Source organism: Agelaius tricolor, unplaced genomic scaffold (assembly GCF_023055355.1).
Source record: "Agelaius tricolor isolate 1412-34295 unplaced genomic scaffold, bAgeTri1.0.p SCAF_18, whole genome shotgun sequence".
NCBI lineage: Eukaryota > Metazoa > Chordata > Aves > Passeriformes > Icteridae > Agelaius > Agelaius tricolor.
The window spans coordinates 3,160,773-3,178,306 of NW_027269278.1; the positions used below are offsets into that span (position 1 = coordinate 3,160,773).

Consider the following 17,534-nt stretch of genomic DNA (forward strand, 5'->3'; position numbering starts at 1 on the left):
CACTTCCCCGCGCTGGCGGCGCTGCGCGTGCGCGGCGGCAGCGGCGGCGCGGGAATTGCGCGTGCGCGGGGCGGGCGCGGCTTCGCCATGGCGGAGGAGGCGGCGGTGCGGGCCCAGGCGGAGACCGTGCGGAGGCTCAAACAGGACAAGGCCGATGCTGACGAGGTGCGGGAGCTCCGGTGCTCCCGGAATGGGGTGCCGGGAGAGCAGCAGTATGGCTGGGAGCGGCGGGGAATGAGAACGGGGGCCGTGTTGGGATGGGCAAGAGGGGCTTGGGGAGCTGCGGGCACCGGTGCTGGGCAGGGAGAGGGCGGCGGGGCTGAGGGTGGGGGGAGAACTGGGAATGCCGGTGTGGGGACGCTCGGGCCTGGGCTGGGGCATTGGGAAGAGGGGTCGGGAAGGGTGGGAAGTGCAGCGCTGGGAAATGGAAGGGCTGAGGGTGCAGAGGAGACTCGTGGTGGGAACCGGGGATAGCGGTGTTAGATGGAAGGGAAGGATGCTTGGGAGGAGGATGCTGGAAACAGCTGATGCTGGTGCGTGTAGCAGGAGCTGGTGGTGGTGGGGGTAGGAATGGGGACGTAGCTGTGGGTGGTAATGGAGGTCGTGGGAGTCAGGGAATGGTGGGGGTGTTTGCGTTGCTGAGATAGGGGTGCTTGTTTGAGAAGTGGGAAGTGCTGGAGAGGAGCAGGGAATGTCCCTCTGGTTGCTGAGAAACTGGGAATAGTGGGTGTATTGAGGCTGTGGAGTCCAGGTACGCTGGGAATGCTGAGGTTGAAGGTACTGGGGACGGCATGGGCTGGGGCTGGTGGGTGGTCTTATCCCCAGCTCCCTCCTTCTCCATCCCCAGATTGCAAAGGAAGTGGCAAAGCTGCTCGAGATGAAGGCGCAGCTGGGGACAGATGAGGGGAAGCACAAGTTTGTGCTGAAGACCCCGAAGGTAACTCCCCTCTCCTGTGCCCCTCTGTGTGCATGTCCTCCTCCACACACACAGCCAGCACCCCCCACACTTCTGTGGGCCAAGGTCCAGCATGGCCACACCTGTCTTTGTTCACATTTCTGTTTCCACTTTCACTTTTAGCAACAAGGGGGAGAGGGATGGAAACATTTCCTGACGGCATTCAGCCTGGATACTCACCATCTTAGAGACTTCTGGGTGCTTCTGTGACATTCCAACCACTGCTGGTGTGGTCAGGAAATTCCCTCCTAATTATTGTAGGCCCTCAGTGTGAGAGGGCTCATATCTGTCCTTGGTCTGAGGGGCTCATTTACTGAACAGGTCTGGCCAGCTGCTGGAATTTATGTCCTCTATTGGAAGGACCCTTCCTTTACAAGTGGTTTTTCAGCCTCCAGGCCCCTAAGAATAGTGTCCATAATGCAATTTCTGCTGAAATACTTTGTAACCTGAATGTTTCACCACTGGCAGCTGATCAGAGACCACCTGCTCCCATGCTGTGCTGTGGAGACAGTTATGAATCTGTTCACAAACAAATCAGGCTATGGTGATGCCACTGACATAGGAAATCATAAACACATGGAGTGGTTTGGGTTGGAAGGACCTTAAAGCTCATCTTATTCCACCTCCCTGCCATGGCAGGGACACCTTCCACTATCCCAGGTTGCTCCAAGCCCCATCCAGCCTGGCCTGGGACACTTCTAGGGATGGGGCAGTCACAGCTTTTCTGGGCAACCTCACAGGGAAGAATTTATTCCCAATATTTAAAAGTCTCAAAACTGTCCCTTTGTCTATTTCCTTTATGATATGTTTTGTTGAATGTAATTGTGGTGTGATGCCTGGAAAGTGGAAGGGTATTTCACTGTTTTAAAGTGTGGAGGAGGGGATTTTGCAGCTCAATTGTGTTTCCAGCCTATCTCAGGCTTGCCAAAGGCAGCTGAAGGCCACCTGAGTGATCTGTGGGTGGGGGTGCTTCCTCCTGCCTAAGAGGTTTTTGTAAAGTGGAAGTTGGAGGTCTAGCTAATAACAATGATTTTATGTTACTGAGAGCATGAAGGTGGGTCATTGAAATAATTCAGTGATCCTTGACACCAAAGAAACGGAAAGGGTGCATGGCCCTGTGAATTGTAGACAGACATTTCACAGGTGTTGCATTTTGAAAGGTGATTTTTCTCTCTGTTTGGAAAGTGCAGAGCTGATGGTTATTGCACAGTTTCAGAGCATGTCTGTCCTCTGTTTCCACCTTTGGGGGGGCTCACTGGGCAGGGGTCTGGCTAACAGGTCTGCATCAGAGCTGAGGACAGGTCCTGCTTGCACTGTCAGGCTCGAAAGCACTGAACTCTGACTGCTGGATCTGTTTTATCCCCTTTCTTTCCTGTACTGTGAAACTCCTGACTCAGGTTTCACTCTGCAGACCATGGCAGACTCTGTCTGAGCTGTGTCCTGATGTTTTCTAACGTTTTTAGTGCTGTTTACCAATATCTGCTGTCTGGACCTGCTCTCTCTGGTTTTGTTAGCAATATGGCAGCATCTTTCTCATGTCACGCCTCTAACCCAAAGTATCCTTTGCTCCTTTTGTTCCCTCACCCCAGGGCACCCGGGATTTTGGCCCCAAGGAAATGGCCATCCGTGAGAGGGCCTTCAAAGCCATCATCTCCTGCTTCAAGCGCCACGGGGCCGAGGTCATCGACACGCCAGTGTTTGAGCTGAAGGTGGGTGAGGACACAGCAGGCTGGCTGAGAGCTGAGTTTCCTTCCCTTCCTAGGCATTCTCCCTTTCTCTCCTTGCTTTCTGTGTGCTCTGGGGCTGATCCCTGTCACTGAAGATGCTGTTTGTTCGTGTGTTTTGTTATAGGAGACACTGACAGGGAAATACGGGGAAGACTCGAAGCTCATCTACGATCTAAAGGATCAGGGAGGAGAGCTGCTGTCCCTGCGCTATGACCTGACAGTATCCTGCCACAGCTGGTGCTGAGGGGCCTTGGCAGCCCTCCTTTTGGGGTAGCACTGTCCTGAGGGGGAGGAGGGACCCCAAACTGACAGGAGAGCATGAGCAGGCAGTGTGGTTCAGTGGTGCAGAACCCTTGCTTGGTTATTTACTCTGCATTGCTTCTGTTTGGTGAAGGAATGCATAGAATCATGGAATATCCTGAGTTGGAAATGACCCCAAGGATCATTAAGTCCCACTCCTGACCCTGCACAGGACACTCCAGCCAAGTGGCTGAGAGCATTTTCCAAACACTCCTTGAGTTCTCTCAGGTCTGGTGCCATGACCACTTCCTTGGGGAGCCTGTGCCCGTTCCCAACAACCCTCTGGGGGAAGAACCTTTTCCTGGCATCCAGCCTGACCCTCTCCTGACACAGCTTCATGCCCCATGTGTGTGGAAGTACAGAAGATCTGTGTGAGTGTGGTTTCTCCAGGCAGGGTTCCCAGAGCAGGCTGCTGCAGTACACAGCCCATGTGAGACTGAGATCCAGCCCAAGGTGCTGCTGGAAGAATCCTCAGGGGACACTTGGAGGCAGCATGTGGAGACCTTGGGGAGCTGGGAGGAATCCAGCTGTCTCTTAGCAGTTCTTTGCTGTGTGGGAGGCAGTGAGGACCCAGTGCTGCCTCTGACTGACAACTGGGGGGATGATCCCTTCTCGTGTTCATCCTGAACTCTGTCTCAGGTGCCCTTTGCTCGCTACCTGGCCATGAACAAGATCACCAACATCAAGCGCTACCACATTGCCAAGGTGTACAGGAGGGACAACCCGGCCATGACCCGGGGCCGCTACCGCGAGTTCTACCAGTGTGTGAGTGTGGGCAGGGACACTGTTGGGACAGGCTCTGGGCTGGGCAGTGCCTGTGGACACATAGCACTGTCAGAATAACAGCTGTGTTACCCTTACCTGTGCCTGTGGAAAGCTCTGAAGGATCCACTAATCTTCTCCTTAGTGTGTCCTTATGAGTGTGAAAAACAGCTGGAGAATGGGAGAGTGGGTGTGACAGCTGTGGCACAGTGCTGGCGTGGTGTGGAACTTCATAGAGCCCCCAGGTATCACCTCCTTTGCACTGTTTGGGAGGGCAGCTCCTTGCTCCATCCCACAGTGCTTGCTGGATGGGTGGTGGGGAAGAATTTCCTTCTGATCCCAAATCTGGAAAACAGTTCAGCTCTGGGTGTGTTAGCAGGACATACCGACCAGGCAAGGCAGTAACATACCGTACTTCCCCTTCCATGTTTACTCAGTTCTAACTTCAAAGGAAGGGAAAACCCAAATTACAGAACAAGTAACAAAACAATTTCTTTCATGGCTCTCTCAGGGCAGCCCTAGGGAACAACAGCTTTGCTCTGCTCTATTGACACAGTCCCCAGGGACTCATATTGCAAACTATTTATTTTGTTTGAGAATATTCCTATTTCATTATACAACCCTTGGGAATACCTTCCAGCTTTGGCTTGGTGATTCCTGTTTCCAGATGACTTGGGGTCATTGCCTCCTGTCTCATCTACTCCAAGATCTCACTCCTAGGATAGCTAGAAATGGTCTCCTAATATCCAGGCTAAATTTATTTGTATCTGATTGTTTCCTTCCTCTAGTTTAAAGAGTTCAGCTCTTAAAATACTAACTATCATCCCTTGATATCTATTCTACCCCTTTCCCAGGTAAACATTTGGGAAATGTTTAGAGAAATCTTCCCCTCCTTAGACCATATAAATCAAGCTCTGTTACCTCTGTTACCTTCTCTCCTTGGATATGTTTTCATTCTTTTCTCAGCCTAGGACCTTTTCCTGCAGCTTTTCTTCAATATAATTCACCAGCCCCTGTTTTTTTGGTTTTTTTTTTCAATGACATTTCATCTGTGCCATTTACAGCGATATCAGCACTTTCCTGACTTCCTGTACACTTCCTGTACTTCCTCACCCAACTTTCCCAAGGATTGCATCAGCCCTTTTTGCACTCAGCTGATCAGGAATTAACTGTGTGATCCCATCTCTTCCTCCAATGCCCCTGTTTATTTTGAGAGCTTGGTGAAGCCCTATTGAAATATATCCACATAACAAAAAGTATTCTTGAACCCAAAATCTCACAGAAGACTTTGCATTTGGGGATTCCTAAACAGGAATTGAAGATGGGCTCTCTTGCCTCTGTGTTTCATTTCTCTCTGAACACTGATGTTGTTTCCAGTCATGGGATACCAGCCTATTAAAGCTTCTTGATATTGGGCTTTGGTTCTTCTGTGTGTTAGTTCACGTGGTGATCTCTGGTGGGGACCACTCAGGGTTCCTGATTGCTTTTTCTGTCTTAGCAATTGAAACTCTGGTTTTCCTTCTTCTGCCTTCCCTAATCATTAACTTGGTTGGCATGTGTATTAAAAAAAGCATCCTAGGAATCAAGGCCAAACATTTGGCATTTAGGTCATAGCAAATGAGAAGTAATTTTTCCTCTTCTTTCTGGTTCCTTTGTTCTATTTATTTACTGCTGCTCCTCCTTTTGTTGTTTTTTGAGGATCTCTGTTTCAGAGTATCACACAGCAGCTGCAGTGTGCAAACTCTTTGAAATGCAGTGGACATGAGAGCACTGCTGCCTTCCATGGTAGAGGCCCTTACCCACATCCTGTCCCTTCTAGACTGACTCTGTAAGGGATAATGCTCCCTGACATCCCAGTTCTGTAGGGTTTTGTATACAAACTGCTGTTCCCAGCAGCTGAAGGTGTTTTTCTGCAGCCATGCTGTGGTGCTGAGTTGCTCACTGCCTTTTCCTGTGCCCCCAGGACTTTGACATTGCCGGGCAGTTTGACCCCATGATTCCCGATGCCGAGTGCCTGAAGATTGTGCACGAGATCCTCAGTGACCTGCAGCTCGGGGACTTTGTCATCAAGGTGAGACTGGCTGGGTTCTCTGTGCCATGGTGGGAAGCATGGTCATTGTTCTGTGCTTTTACACAGTGGCACCTGCTCCCACTCTAAGGCCTGACCCAGAAGTTTGTCCCTCCTCTCTGCCTGGAAGCTTCCCCTTGTGTTAAAGATTGGACCTCCACTTGGATTTGCTTTGAGCTGGGAATGACAGGAGTTTTCCTGAGGCTGCAGCTGACAGTGTTCTCTCCAGAACTAGCCACAGTCCCTTGCAAAATTCCAGCAGCCAGCTACAATGATAGAATAGGCTGGGTTGGAAGGGACCTTAAATATAATCCAGTTCCATTACCCTGCCATGGGCAGGGACCCCTTCCACTATCCTAGGTTGTTCTAAGCCCTGTCCAGCCTGGTCCTGAGCACTTGCAGGAGTGGGGCAGTCACAGCTTCTCTGGACAACCTGTGCCAGGGCCTCACCACCTCTATAATAAAAAATGTCTTCCTAATATCTATCTAAGCAGGTGATTGTCATATTCACTGCCTGCAGTAAAACAGGCTCTGGTCCAGGATTCCTGCCCTTATCCCAGCAGGGGTATCTGCTCTGTGTGTGTGGTGTTGCCTGCAGACTCCTGCCTTTCCACCAAGTCCTTTTTGGAGCTGAAGCATTTTCTAGACCAAGAGTTGTGCCCTACTGTAGGCTGAGCCTGCTATTTGCTTCCAGACACCTCTGTTCCCTTGGGATGGCAGCAGATGGTGCTCAGTGTGTAGGTGAGGCAGGATGGGAAGAGTGCACAGGTGCAGTAGAGCAATGGGTAGGAGTGCTGGATGCAGAGGAGGGCAGTGGGATCTATGAGGGACCTGGAGCTGGGCCATTCCTGGGCACTGCAGGCTGGATGTTGTGCTCCTATTGCAGCCCCATGGAGCAGGGGCCAGGTTCTTCCCCTTGCACCTGTCTCAGGTGAGATGAAGGAACTGGGTTTGGGCAGTGGTGCCTTTGAGGGTGCAGACACTCCTGCAGTGGGGAGCCACAGAATAACCTGCTGTGGTTATTCTTGTCTCCCACAAGGCACTTTCTGGTTTATGTTGATGCTGGGGGATTCCAAATTCCTGTGCAGTTTCTTTGTTCCTAACTAATTGTAGACATTCTCACTACCCATGGAAATGTTGAATGCAGCTGAGTCTTTGGCCTTAACTATGTGCTCTTACAGAGCATAATTAAGCTATAGAATTCACTATACTATAATTAAAAAATAAATCCTCATTGAAGATTTAATATAATCAGATTTCCCTTTTGTTTTAGGCTGATAGTGTAAGGTAATACTCTGAATTCATCTCCTTGGCTGTGGTCTGTTCCCGAGCTGGTTTTACATGTCCACATGAGGGGACTCATAGGCCCTGATGGTTTTTTTTCTCTGTTGAGTGGAGGTGTCTGGACAGCTCTAGAAAGAATGGGATGGCTCTGCCCAGGCTTGGTAGATGTCAGTTGTGCCATTTGCTCTGCTCTGGGAAGCTCAGCTCCCCAAGAATGGGAAACAGAAATGACAAATAGCAAAACCCCCCCTTCATATACGTCTCCTATATTCTCTTCCATGCTTAAAGCTACAGGGAGTGAAGCAGGACAAGGCTGAAGCATCTGCTTGAGTTCATAATTCCTGATGTTCTCCCTTTCCCCAGGTCAACGACCGGCGCATCCTTGATGGGATGTTTGCAGTGTGTGGGGTCCCGGACAGCAAATTCCGAACCATCTGCTCCAGTGTTGACAAGCTGGATAAGGTATGGGCTGGAGCTCCAGGCTGCATCTGCTGCTGCTGGAGTCTCAGTGAATGAGCCATGGTCTATGAGAATTGGCTGCAAAATGCTGATAAGCATCCAGGTGGTTCCACCTTTCCCTGGAGGGGATAGTGCAGGGCACAGCATTCACATAGGAAGAGTGGATCCTCTGCTTTGTTATCCCATGAGGTCCTGATAAAAAGAAAGATGGGAGGGGAAAAATGCTCTTCACATAGGAGATTTAATATCCCAAATCTTTACCTGCTCAAGGTGTTGGTGGTTATGAACCAGGCTCATGAAAACCTGCACCAAATTAGGCTAGGGCATGTTAAAACCAGCAGCTTGTGTGTCATCACATGTGGTCATGGTCCTTTGTTGAAGGGTGAACTGCCTTTTCCTGTGGAGGACTCATCAGGCAACTGGAGGGGGTCTCACTCACAGCCCTGTTAGCAGAGATGCATTGCAGAGGCATGACCAGAGTTTGGAGTTTGGGGCTGTGTACGTGTGGAAAAGCAATGGGAAGGGAGCACTGGGCTTCTTTCTGATGGGATCATTTCCTTGTGATTTATCTCAGGGCAGCTGGATGAGATCAAGATGCTGGTTCTCTGACTTGTGGTCAGTGGGAAGATGGCAGCATGTTATGCTTCCACTGGGTTTTTTCCATTACCCAAGCAATACCTCACACCTTTCCAGGTGATTCCATGACCAGCAACACTTTCCTGAGTGGTCTTTATGACTAAATACCTAACCAGGGAAACCACAGCAGCAAGATGGGTCTCAGACTTGGTGGTTATACAGTGCTGATATTTGATTCTGGCCAGAAATCAAACTAGAAGTATTTTTATAGGGTTGAGATACAGACAGGCTGTGCAGAGGTACAAGAAATGGAGTTATGCACACATGACTGTGCTCTGAGAGCTGCTACTGCTGTCATGCACCTTCTAACCATGATGGTGGGATTCTGCCATGCAGAGGAGAGCCCATGTCCCTGGTGCAGTGGCTGATGCCCTTCTCTCCCCTGACAGGTGCCATGGGAAGAAGTGAGGAGTGAGATGGTGGGAGAGAAGGGGCTCTCTCCCGAGGCTGCCGATCGCATCGGGGAGTATGTCCAGCTCCACGGTGAGCACCAGGGGGTGCTGCCCTTGGCCTTGTTCAGGGCTGGGGATGGAAGGTGCAGGGCACAGCCCCGGCTGGCCCTGGTGCTGCTGCCCTGGCACAGCTGAGGCACGGCTGTTCCTCACAGGTGGGCTGGACCTGATCGAGCAGCTTCTCCAGGACCCAAAGCTATCCCAGAACAAGGTGGCCAAGGAAGGGCTGGGGGACATGAAGCTGCTGTTTGAGTACCTGACCCTGTTTGGCATCACAGGGAAGGTGAGGAGCTGTGGGGGCAGGAGGGGGAGCTGCCCCGCTGGGCCCCGAGCGGGCGGTGACGGGGCCGCCCTTGTGCCCCGCAGATCTCCTTCGACCTGAGCCTGGCGCGGGGCCTGGACTATTACACGGGGGTGATCTTTGAGGCTGTGCTGCTGCAGCAGGACAACGAGCACCTGGAGGAGCCGCTCAGCGTTGGCAGCGTGGCCGGAGGCGGCCGCTATGACGGGCTGGTGGGCATGTTTGATGCCAAGGGCCGCAAGGTGCCCTGCGTGGGGGTCAGCATCGGCATCGAGCGCATCTTCTCCATCCTGGAACAGAGACTGGAGGTGGGTGCCTTTGGTGCTGAGCTGTGAGCATGGTTAATCCCCCACTCCAGCAGATGCTGAAGTGAGTGTTCCTTGCCCCAGCCTTTGGAGAAGCCAGCCTGGCCAATGCTGTGCTCTGCACCAGGAGTCAGAAGCAGGATATAACCTCCAGTTCTCTCTGGCCTGGTGGATGGTATCTGAGGCTCCCACTGAGAACAAGAGCCTTCTTCCCACAGCCCTTAGGCATGGCTTCTCCAGCTGCAGCTGGTGGGGGCACTTGAATCTTCAGCAGGGGCAGGTACCTTAGTGCTCCCCACTGCATTAGGCAGCCATGTGAGCCCACATCCTCCTCGGTGAGGCAGCAGCCTCACACATCTATTTGTCCTGCCTGTGGCACTGCAGAGACCAGACAGGTACCACATGTTCCAGGGCAGGAACAGCAATGCCTCTAGGGGTTTCCCAGATAGATTTTTCCTCATCCCTGTCCTCAAAGTTGTACTGTTCTCCATTCCAATCAATGGGTGTTAAATAGGTCTTTGTAAGCTCCCAAAATGGGCTACATGTTCCCCTCCCCCAGAAGCCTGGTGTTAGTTCTCTCTCAGCAGCCAGACACAACTGGAATTTCTAAATAGAAACTGAATTCCTCCCCCACCACCTCCAGTCCTGGCCAGGTTTGTTCCTTTGCAGGTGACCTTTTAAAAGCTTCTCCCTTCAGCAAGGCAGCAGGGAAATGCCACATGGAGTATCCAACATCTGCCAGAGGGGCTGGTGGAGCATTCAGCTTGCTGCTGTTTAACCCATGGTTTGAACCTCAGCTAAAGAGCAAGCACCTGCCTGTGTCCACCTTCTCCTGAGTGTGTTGCTTCTGAGCTGCTTGGAGCAGATATTTAGGAGGCCCTTGGGTGTGGAGAAACATGAGGGAGGCTGTGTTAAGCACGCATCATTGACAGTTGATTCTGCTCTAGGATGGGATCTGTGGGATTTCTCTGACTCTGAGTTAAGGCTGTTGATCCCTCTGAGCCCAGTCCTTTTCACTGTTAGATTGATGGAGCTGAGTGGTGAGCCATCCTGCCCGTAGAATCTCAGGTGTCTTGGTGTGTCTGTGGCATCTTCTGGGTCTTGTCCCCTGTCTAGGCCTCTGAGGAAAAGATCAGGACAACAGAGACACAGGTGCTGGTGGCTTCTGCCCAAAAGAAGCTCCTTGAAGAGCGACTGAAGCTCATCTCTGAACTGTGGGATGCTGGAATCAAGGTATGACTGGCTGATGGCAAAGCCAAGAGCTGCCTGGTTCACTCTGTCTGGGAATGGAGCAGATCTGGCTTTGCTTTGGGAAGGAGTTACAGGGAGCAGGTGGGGAGCAGACACTGCCTTCCTGAATGGAGCCTTCCTCTTCTCAGTGTCCCAAATCATGGGCTGTCCAGGAAGGGCTGGGCAGCAGGACTTGGTTAGCCCTGTAACTGCAAGGCCTTGTGGAAGCTGGTGCCCAGCCTTCTCCAGGAGTCCATCCTGTCCCCACCACACAACCTCACACTCACCAGACTGGCCCAGCAGTGCCTGCTTGAAGGGGTCCAGTGAAACATCCCAGTTTGATTTGTGCTCTGGCTTTCTCCCAGGCAGAGATGCTGTACAAGAAGAACCCCAAGCTGCTGAATCAGCTGCAGTACTGTGAGGAGACAGGCATCCCTCTCGTTGCCATTGTGGGTGAGCAGGAGCTCAAAGATGGAGTTGTCAAGCTGCGGATCGTGGCAACCAGGGAGGAGGTACGGCCTGTGGCACGGTGGGGTTGGCTATGTGACCCTTCAGCCCGACCCTCCAGACCCAGTGGTGTTTCCAGCAAGTTCTGTAACACCCCATATTTCAGTTCCTTGCCCCATGCAGCTCCCTGGAGTCATGGAGTGCTGTTGTGCCCAGCTCTGGGGAGTTTCCTATCACGTGGCCTCCTTGAACTGCTCAGTTCAGGAGCCTGGAGCATGCAGGGGTGATTCAGTGGTGCTCTTGGAATGAGTGAGACTGAACAGAACTTGGTTAGCCCTGAACTGCAGGGCTGCTCTGTGCCTGTTCCCTCAGGACAGATTCCCAAAACAGGCAGCACTGGAATCAGTGCCTAGGTCACTGGCTAAGATCACTGCATAGATCAGTAACTTAGGAGCCAATAGGAAAGTGTGGGAAGAGCATCTTTCTCACAACCATTATGCAGGAGAGGGTTTATTGGGGTTGCTGGTGTGTGCCTGCTCTTACAGGTTCAGCTCTGTGGCTACTGCAGCCCACCTGATCCCTGTAGAGAGGCTGGTGACACCTTGGTGTGACCTCCTGAGACACAGGGCCACGACTGTGGTGACATGTCAAGCTGCTGGAGTTGTATTGAAGGAACTTTTTGTTTCCCTCGTGTAGGTCAATGTTCGAAGGGAGAGCCTGGTGGAGGAGATCAGGATACGAACGAGTCAGTGTTAACCCTTCAGATGCCTCTGCTCCTTTGCTGGATTCCAGCTGACAGATCTCCTTCCGTAAACGCCTTCACCAGGCTGTGCAGCAGTGGGTGGGGTGTCAGGGTGACTTTGAAAGCTGTATTTATTCTTGTCTTAAGCCCTTCCTTCCCTGGTGGGAGCCAAGAGGCTGCACTGACTCCTGTGCCATGCCCTGGCCCTTGAGATGTTGCTGGGAAGATGTTGTGGAAGTGGCTGTGGCAGATGCTGGCTGCACGAATGCCGCAGCGACCCATGGAGCAGCACGCTGGCAGCAGATCCCGGGGGTTTGGCTGCAGCTTCTTGTTCCCATCACTTTGAATAACCATCCCAGCCCATCTCTCTGCTCTGGCTGCAGGGGGTGACCTTATCCCCAGCAACATGTAATGGCGCTGCTCCCAGAAACATAATAAATCTGTCTGTCCCCTGCTGTGACTCCTGTCTCTGCTTGCTGCTCGGGGCAGGGATTTGCTCACCTGCCTCGTTAAGCCCAAGCTGTTCTTTAAAGGTCATTGTGGATGTTTCTGCAGCCATAATGTTTCCTCCTCCCTCTGGATACCCCTGGTGCTGCCAGCCCTGTGACAGGTGCAGAGCCAAGCCCGACAGCCACGTGAGGCTCCATGAGCGACCTCCCAGTCACGGGTGTGACAGAGCCCCCAATCTCCTGTGGGTGGCTCAGGGTCTGCCCCCCGGCCCCCTTCGCTGCTGAGCCACACATTTTACCTGATGTCCCTAAAACAGGTCAGTTTTTAAACCTATGGCTCTCTAAACAAGTGTTAGACATGAATAAAGAAACAATGCATCTTTTCTGTGCATAAAAGGACAAGACAGGGAAGTGGCAGGGAAAGCAAGGTTAGAAAAGGCTAGGAAAAGGTAGGACAAGGAGGCAGAGGCAGAACAAAGCAAGGAAGGGGTATGCAAGGCCTCCCTTGTTAGACTTTGCCAATCCCTGCCTTGCCCCGTGGCCCGATGGGAGCTCTGTGAAGAGTTCTAAGGTTGCCTCGGGCCGGCGCTGCAGCTCTCGCCTCTACCCGCGTCCGCGCTGCCGCACTGTCACCGGTGCTCACCTGTACACCGCATTTATAACCTCCTGTCGGCACAGCGCGGCCCGGCCCAGCCAATCACATTCACAGGGCATGCCCGGCCCAGCCAATCACATTCACAGGGCATGCCCGGCCCAGCCACTCCCGGCCCGCCTGTTCCCGCCCCGCTCATTTCCCTGAGCTCCGCTCTCCCCTCAGGCCCTGCCTCCGCCGCTCCGGGAGCCGGCCCCGCCCGCTCCCCGCCGTCCCCTCCTTCCCCGAGGAGAGCTCCCAGCCGGGTCCGAACGGGGAGTCCCCGCCGGCCCTTCCTGGGCCCCAGAAGCACCTGCCGCGGGCTGCCGCAGCGAGGCCGCGCCTCCGCCGTCTCCCGGAGCGGCGCCTCAGGCGTGCGGGGAGGCGGGGCCCGGCTGAGGAGCGGGACCGCGGCTGAGCGGGCAGAGTTTGGCGGGAAGGCGGCCGGATTGAAAGGGCGGCCGTGATTGGACGAGGCGAAGAAAGGCGGGCCGGGATTGGCCGGGCCGGGTGCTGCCTCAGTTCGGGTGGGCGGGGCTTGGGGTCTGTGGGGAGCGGCCGAGGGGAGCCGGGAGTGCTCGGGGGTGAGGGCTGGAGGGCGAGGCCGGGAGCCCTTCCCGTGCGTTCCGGTACCTCCAGGCGAGGCCGGGAGCCCTTCCCGTGGGTTCCGGTACCTCCAGGCGAGGCCGGGAGCCCTTCCCGTGGGTCCAGGTACCCCCAGGCGGTGCCGGGAAGGATCAGATAAACAAGGCATGGAACAGGCTGGCAAGGGAGGGATTGGTACAGCGAGGCAAGGGAAGGAAATCAAGGCATGGAAGGGGAGGAGAAGGGAAGTGAAGAGAAGGAAAGGAATGGTGGACAAGGCAAGTGAGAGCTTTGTAAGGCAAGGCAAGGGAGGGGTGGGGAGGAGAAGGCAGGTGAGCCGTAATCAATGGAGGGACAAGGTACATAAGGCAATTGAGGGAGTGGTTGAAAGGCGAGGTGAGGCAGTGCATGGGAGCAGCACAGGCTCGGGGCAGAGGGGCTGGGAAGCTGCCCTGATGGGAAAGGCCCTGGCAGTGCTGGCTCACGGTGGCTGAACGTGAGGCAGAGTGTGCCCCAGAGGGCCAGGAGGCCATGGGCATCTGGCCTGTACCTGCTTAGTGTGACCAGCAGGACCAGGCCAGTGAATTCCTCTCTGTCCTGGGTGAAACCACACTGGGAGTGCTGCATCCAGTTCTGAGCCTGTCACAGCAAGAAAGATTTTGAGGGGCTGTTGCATGTCCAGAGAAAGGAATGGAGCTGGGGAAGGGTCTGCAGTGTCAATCCTCTGAGGAGCAGCTGAGGGAGCTGGGGGGGGGTCAGGTTGCAGAAAAGGAGACTCAGGGACTTTCTCACTGTCTTCAGTGGAGGGTGGAGATCAGACTCTTCTCCCAGGGACAGGATAAGAGGAAATGGCCTCAAACTGCACCAGGGGAGGTTCCTGTTGGACATCAGGAGGAATTTTTTCATGGGAAGGATGGATAAATGCTGGAACAGGCTGCCCAGGGCAAGAAATCACCATCTCTGGAATTGTGCACAAAACACTCAGTGCTCCAGTCTGGTTGACAAGGTGGTGGTTGGTCACAGGTTGGACTCAATGATTTTTGGAGGTACTTTTCAACCTTAATGCATGATGAAAAGGACAAAGAAGAGCATTGAAAACCGCCTTTGCTGATCTTTTCCATTTAGAATGTTTAATTACATTTTTAGACATTAATTTCTGTTTGCAGTTACACTTTTCTAAAGGTTGTGCATGTCAGCATTGGGCTGTTGAAATAAAAGCTTCCAGCAGGGTTAAAACTGGGAGCACAGGTAGTGAATATGAATTGAACCTTTTTAGTAAATGAAGTATCTACTTTCATCATTAAAATGAAAAGAAACCCAGATTTTTTGTTGTTGTTTGATGGCTCTGGTAATAACTAAAGAGAAAAGAACAAACCTAGTGCAATACAAAATATGAAACTTCAGTGATTTCAGACATTGCCTCAGTGGGCTGATTAACTGTTTCAAATGCTTAAATGTAGGTGATAATCTGGGTTTTATCTTAAAAAATAAGGCCAGTGGAGCTTCCTCTTCATAAACTGCTGAATAGAAGTATATTGCAGAGTCTTCAACTGAGAAAATTAAAATTAAACAGTGCTCTTATTAAAATGCTAAGTAATAACACCAGGCACTAATTCTTATCTGGTTTAAATGAAGACAAAAGGTATTTCTGAAGTGGAAGTTTGATGCTGATGCAACATTTCCCCCCATAAATTTATACCACTTAAGGTTTATATGTTTCCTTGTGATGCTTTCTAGCATGTACCTCAAGTCTTTTCTCATCATAACCATTAGGTGCTGGAACTAATTAATAAGAGAGCAGTACTGCTGCAAGGGAGGTCATTTAGATTTTAGTTTAAAGCAGTCAAAATATGCTTAGAACCTCTTGATATAATGTCACATCTCTAGAAGGAATCCTGTAATTAGCAAAGGAAAGCAGCCAGTGGACGCTGCTGGTCCAGTGGTTAAAGAGCTGCAGAGCTCTGACTGCTTTCTGCACTACCCTAAAGCTGTTTGGGGCCTGAGGTGCTGCTTCTGGGAAGCATCAGAACTGTCTGCAAGAAATTAGATGAAGCCAAGAATAGCATTTATCTCACTAACACTCAACATTTTAGCTGCTGATTTTAAGTTCCTTTGAGAAGTTCCTCACATGGATTGTTTGTGTTCCAGAGCGTGTGCACTTCAAACTGGGAATGGATTTCCTCATCCTCAGTCCCCACCCCCAGGCTGCCTGAGATGGATTAGGAGTGGGTGACAGCAAAATTTAAATGTGTTATCTGAGTGTGTGTGAAGCAGCTTGAGAAATCGAGACTATGGGTACTTCTGCACTCTGCATCATCAGAGAGGTGTGAAATGATCAGAGGATATTAACAGCATTTCTTTAAAAAACTTGGAGAAGAGGCAGTGCTCCAGAGAGCTCTGTGGGCTATGGGGTGGAACTGCATGTACCAATTAAATCCACAGTGCCAATAGCTCACAGCAGCTCTGCAAATCAGGGCTGTTTACAGGAACCAGGCAGTAAAACAGAAAAGAAAAAAAAAAATAAGGCCTACTGGAATTACAGTTTCAAATGTGATACCCTGGGATTGTTTCTTGGTTCCATAGATTTAGGGGGTTGGCTTGGACCCGTCTTAGTTCATCTTGTGGCCTCTTCCTTTTGTCTCTGCTTGACTTGCACAGCTGAGGTGGAAATAAGTGATGGGGGAAGCACAGAAACAGCCTAAACTGTGTTTTTTTCTGCCAGGTGGGGTGTTGGGACAGGGATATTTGATAACTACAGATAACTGAATCTAGGCTGCATAACATGATCTTGGGTTTCCAATAGCTGGGAGGAAGGTAGTGGAAAAGTAGAATTGCTACCTAATATTTCACTTGATTTCTTTATGAAGGGTTTTCATAACCTGAAAATTACTGATCTGTCACATCAGAAACCTCCTTCTACAGAGTGAATGAAGACATGCACCAGAAAAATTACCTGATGGGAAGTGGATATTTTCCTTGAGGGGGATTCTGTCTTTTGTCTCAGGAGCAGTGCAGAGAGAAACCTTGTATGTTTATCCCCTGGAAACTGGCATATACAAAAGATCTGGTTGGGAATCAAGTTATCTAATTTGTTATCTTAGGTAAAACTGAGCTGGGCCTGCTGAGATCTGGATCTGATTGCAGCTGTGGAGTGTTTTCATGTAATGAGCCTCTTTAGGAGAATTTTGATCTGCAGCTGACAGATCTGAGAACCCAGACTGCTCCAAGGAAGCATGTGAGTGGTTTTTTATCTTTTTGAGGGAAGTGTCAAAGGGGCTGAGATCCCCCTTATACTGTGAAGAGATCTAGCTGGTGTTTGTACTAGGAAGAACAAATTCAATCTTTACAAGGAGAAACCTTATTCCCCTTCTCCAGGATTTCATCATTCAGGCCAGAAGAAGAGTTTTGGTTTCTAACCCAGCACCAAAAATGACACTTGCCACTGTACCTCTACTTCAGGCACAAACCAAACCAAACCCAGATCTCTCACTCTTCAGGGCCAACCCCAGAAAATGATGAGTTGTAGAGTTACAAGATGTCTCACACCTTTCCCTGAAAAGTATCATGGGTATAGGCTTTCCTTATTCTTATCCTTACACTTTCCTTATCCTTTTCTTCTTTTGAACCACCAAAATGTTCCCCACTCTCAGGCAGGCAGCTCTGAACAGGGAGCACCAGTGCAAAGATAAAGATGATGTAATGAGGGTCTAGGACAGCCTGCAGTGCTGGAGCCTGCTGCTGAGGCTGGCAAGCATAGCTACCCCTGCCCACACACCACCAGAACATTTCCTCTCTTTTCTTTCTGCCTTCCCATGCTTCTCCTCCCCTGGTTCCTCCCCTTCCCCTTCCCATGAAACATCCCATATGCCATTCCATACAATCCACAGGTTCTGCTCTGCACCATCCCAGATTTCTCCTCCCTTGCTCTGAGTCTGATACCAGCAGGGCCATCATCACCCTTGAGCTTCATGACACTGCCAGGAGAGAGTTGCCTTCACCCTGGTGGGCTTGGATGAGCCAGAGGAGGAGGGGGACAGTTTGTGTTGGGGTTGTTGCCTCCTGTCTGATGAGCTGAGTGTGGTTTTTGAAAGTGAAACGTGTGTTGAGATAAGGACAAGGAGAGATGTGCAGCAGAGGACACCAGAGCAATACCAGTCACCATGATGAACTTGGTCCACCCTGGAAAAGGTGGAAGTCTGGG

The 17,534-nt window shown here is 51.5% G+C and overlaps 1 protein-coding gene across 1 annotated transcript; it reads left to right on the plus strand.

The window, feature by feature from the left end:
* Window positions 1-8: 8 nt before the first annotated feature.
* On the plus strand, window positions 9-12,128 carry LOC139597584 (histidine--tRNA ligase, cytoplasmic). The gene is made up of 13 exons (XM_071443038.1): window positions 9-165; window positions 848-937; window positions 2,545-2,664; window positions 2,807-2,902; window positions 3,622-3,747; window positions 5,708-5,815; window positions 7,460-7,558; window positions 8,581-8,674; window positions 8,799-8,926; window positions 9,010-9,252; window positions 10,366-10,482; window positions 10,845-10,991; window positions 11,623-12,128. The coding sequence occupies exons 1-13, from the start codon at window positions 88-90 to the stop codon at window positions 11,680-11,682; spliced, it is 1,506 nt and encodes a 501-aa protein (XP_071299139.1). The 5' UTR covers window positions 9-87; the 3' UTR covers window positions 11,683-12,128.
* The last annotated feature ends 5,406 nt before the right edge of the window (window positions 12,129-17,534 follow it).

Coding starts and splice junctions, on each gene's coding strand:
- LOC139597584 (XM_071443038.1), top strand. CDS start 88: ATGGCGGAGGAGGCGGCGGTGCGGGCCCAGGCGGAGACCGTGCGGAGG. Junction 3,748..5,707: donor ACCGCGAGTTCTACCAGTGT/GTGAGTGTGGGC, acceptor CTGTGCCCCCAG/GACTTTGACATTGCCGGGCA. Junction 10,992..11,622: donor TCGTGGCAACCAGGGAGGAG/GTACGGCCTGTG, acceptor TCCCTCGTGTAG/GTCAATGTTCGAAGGGAGAG.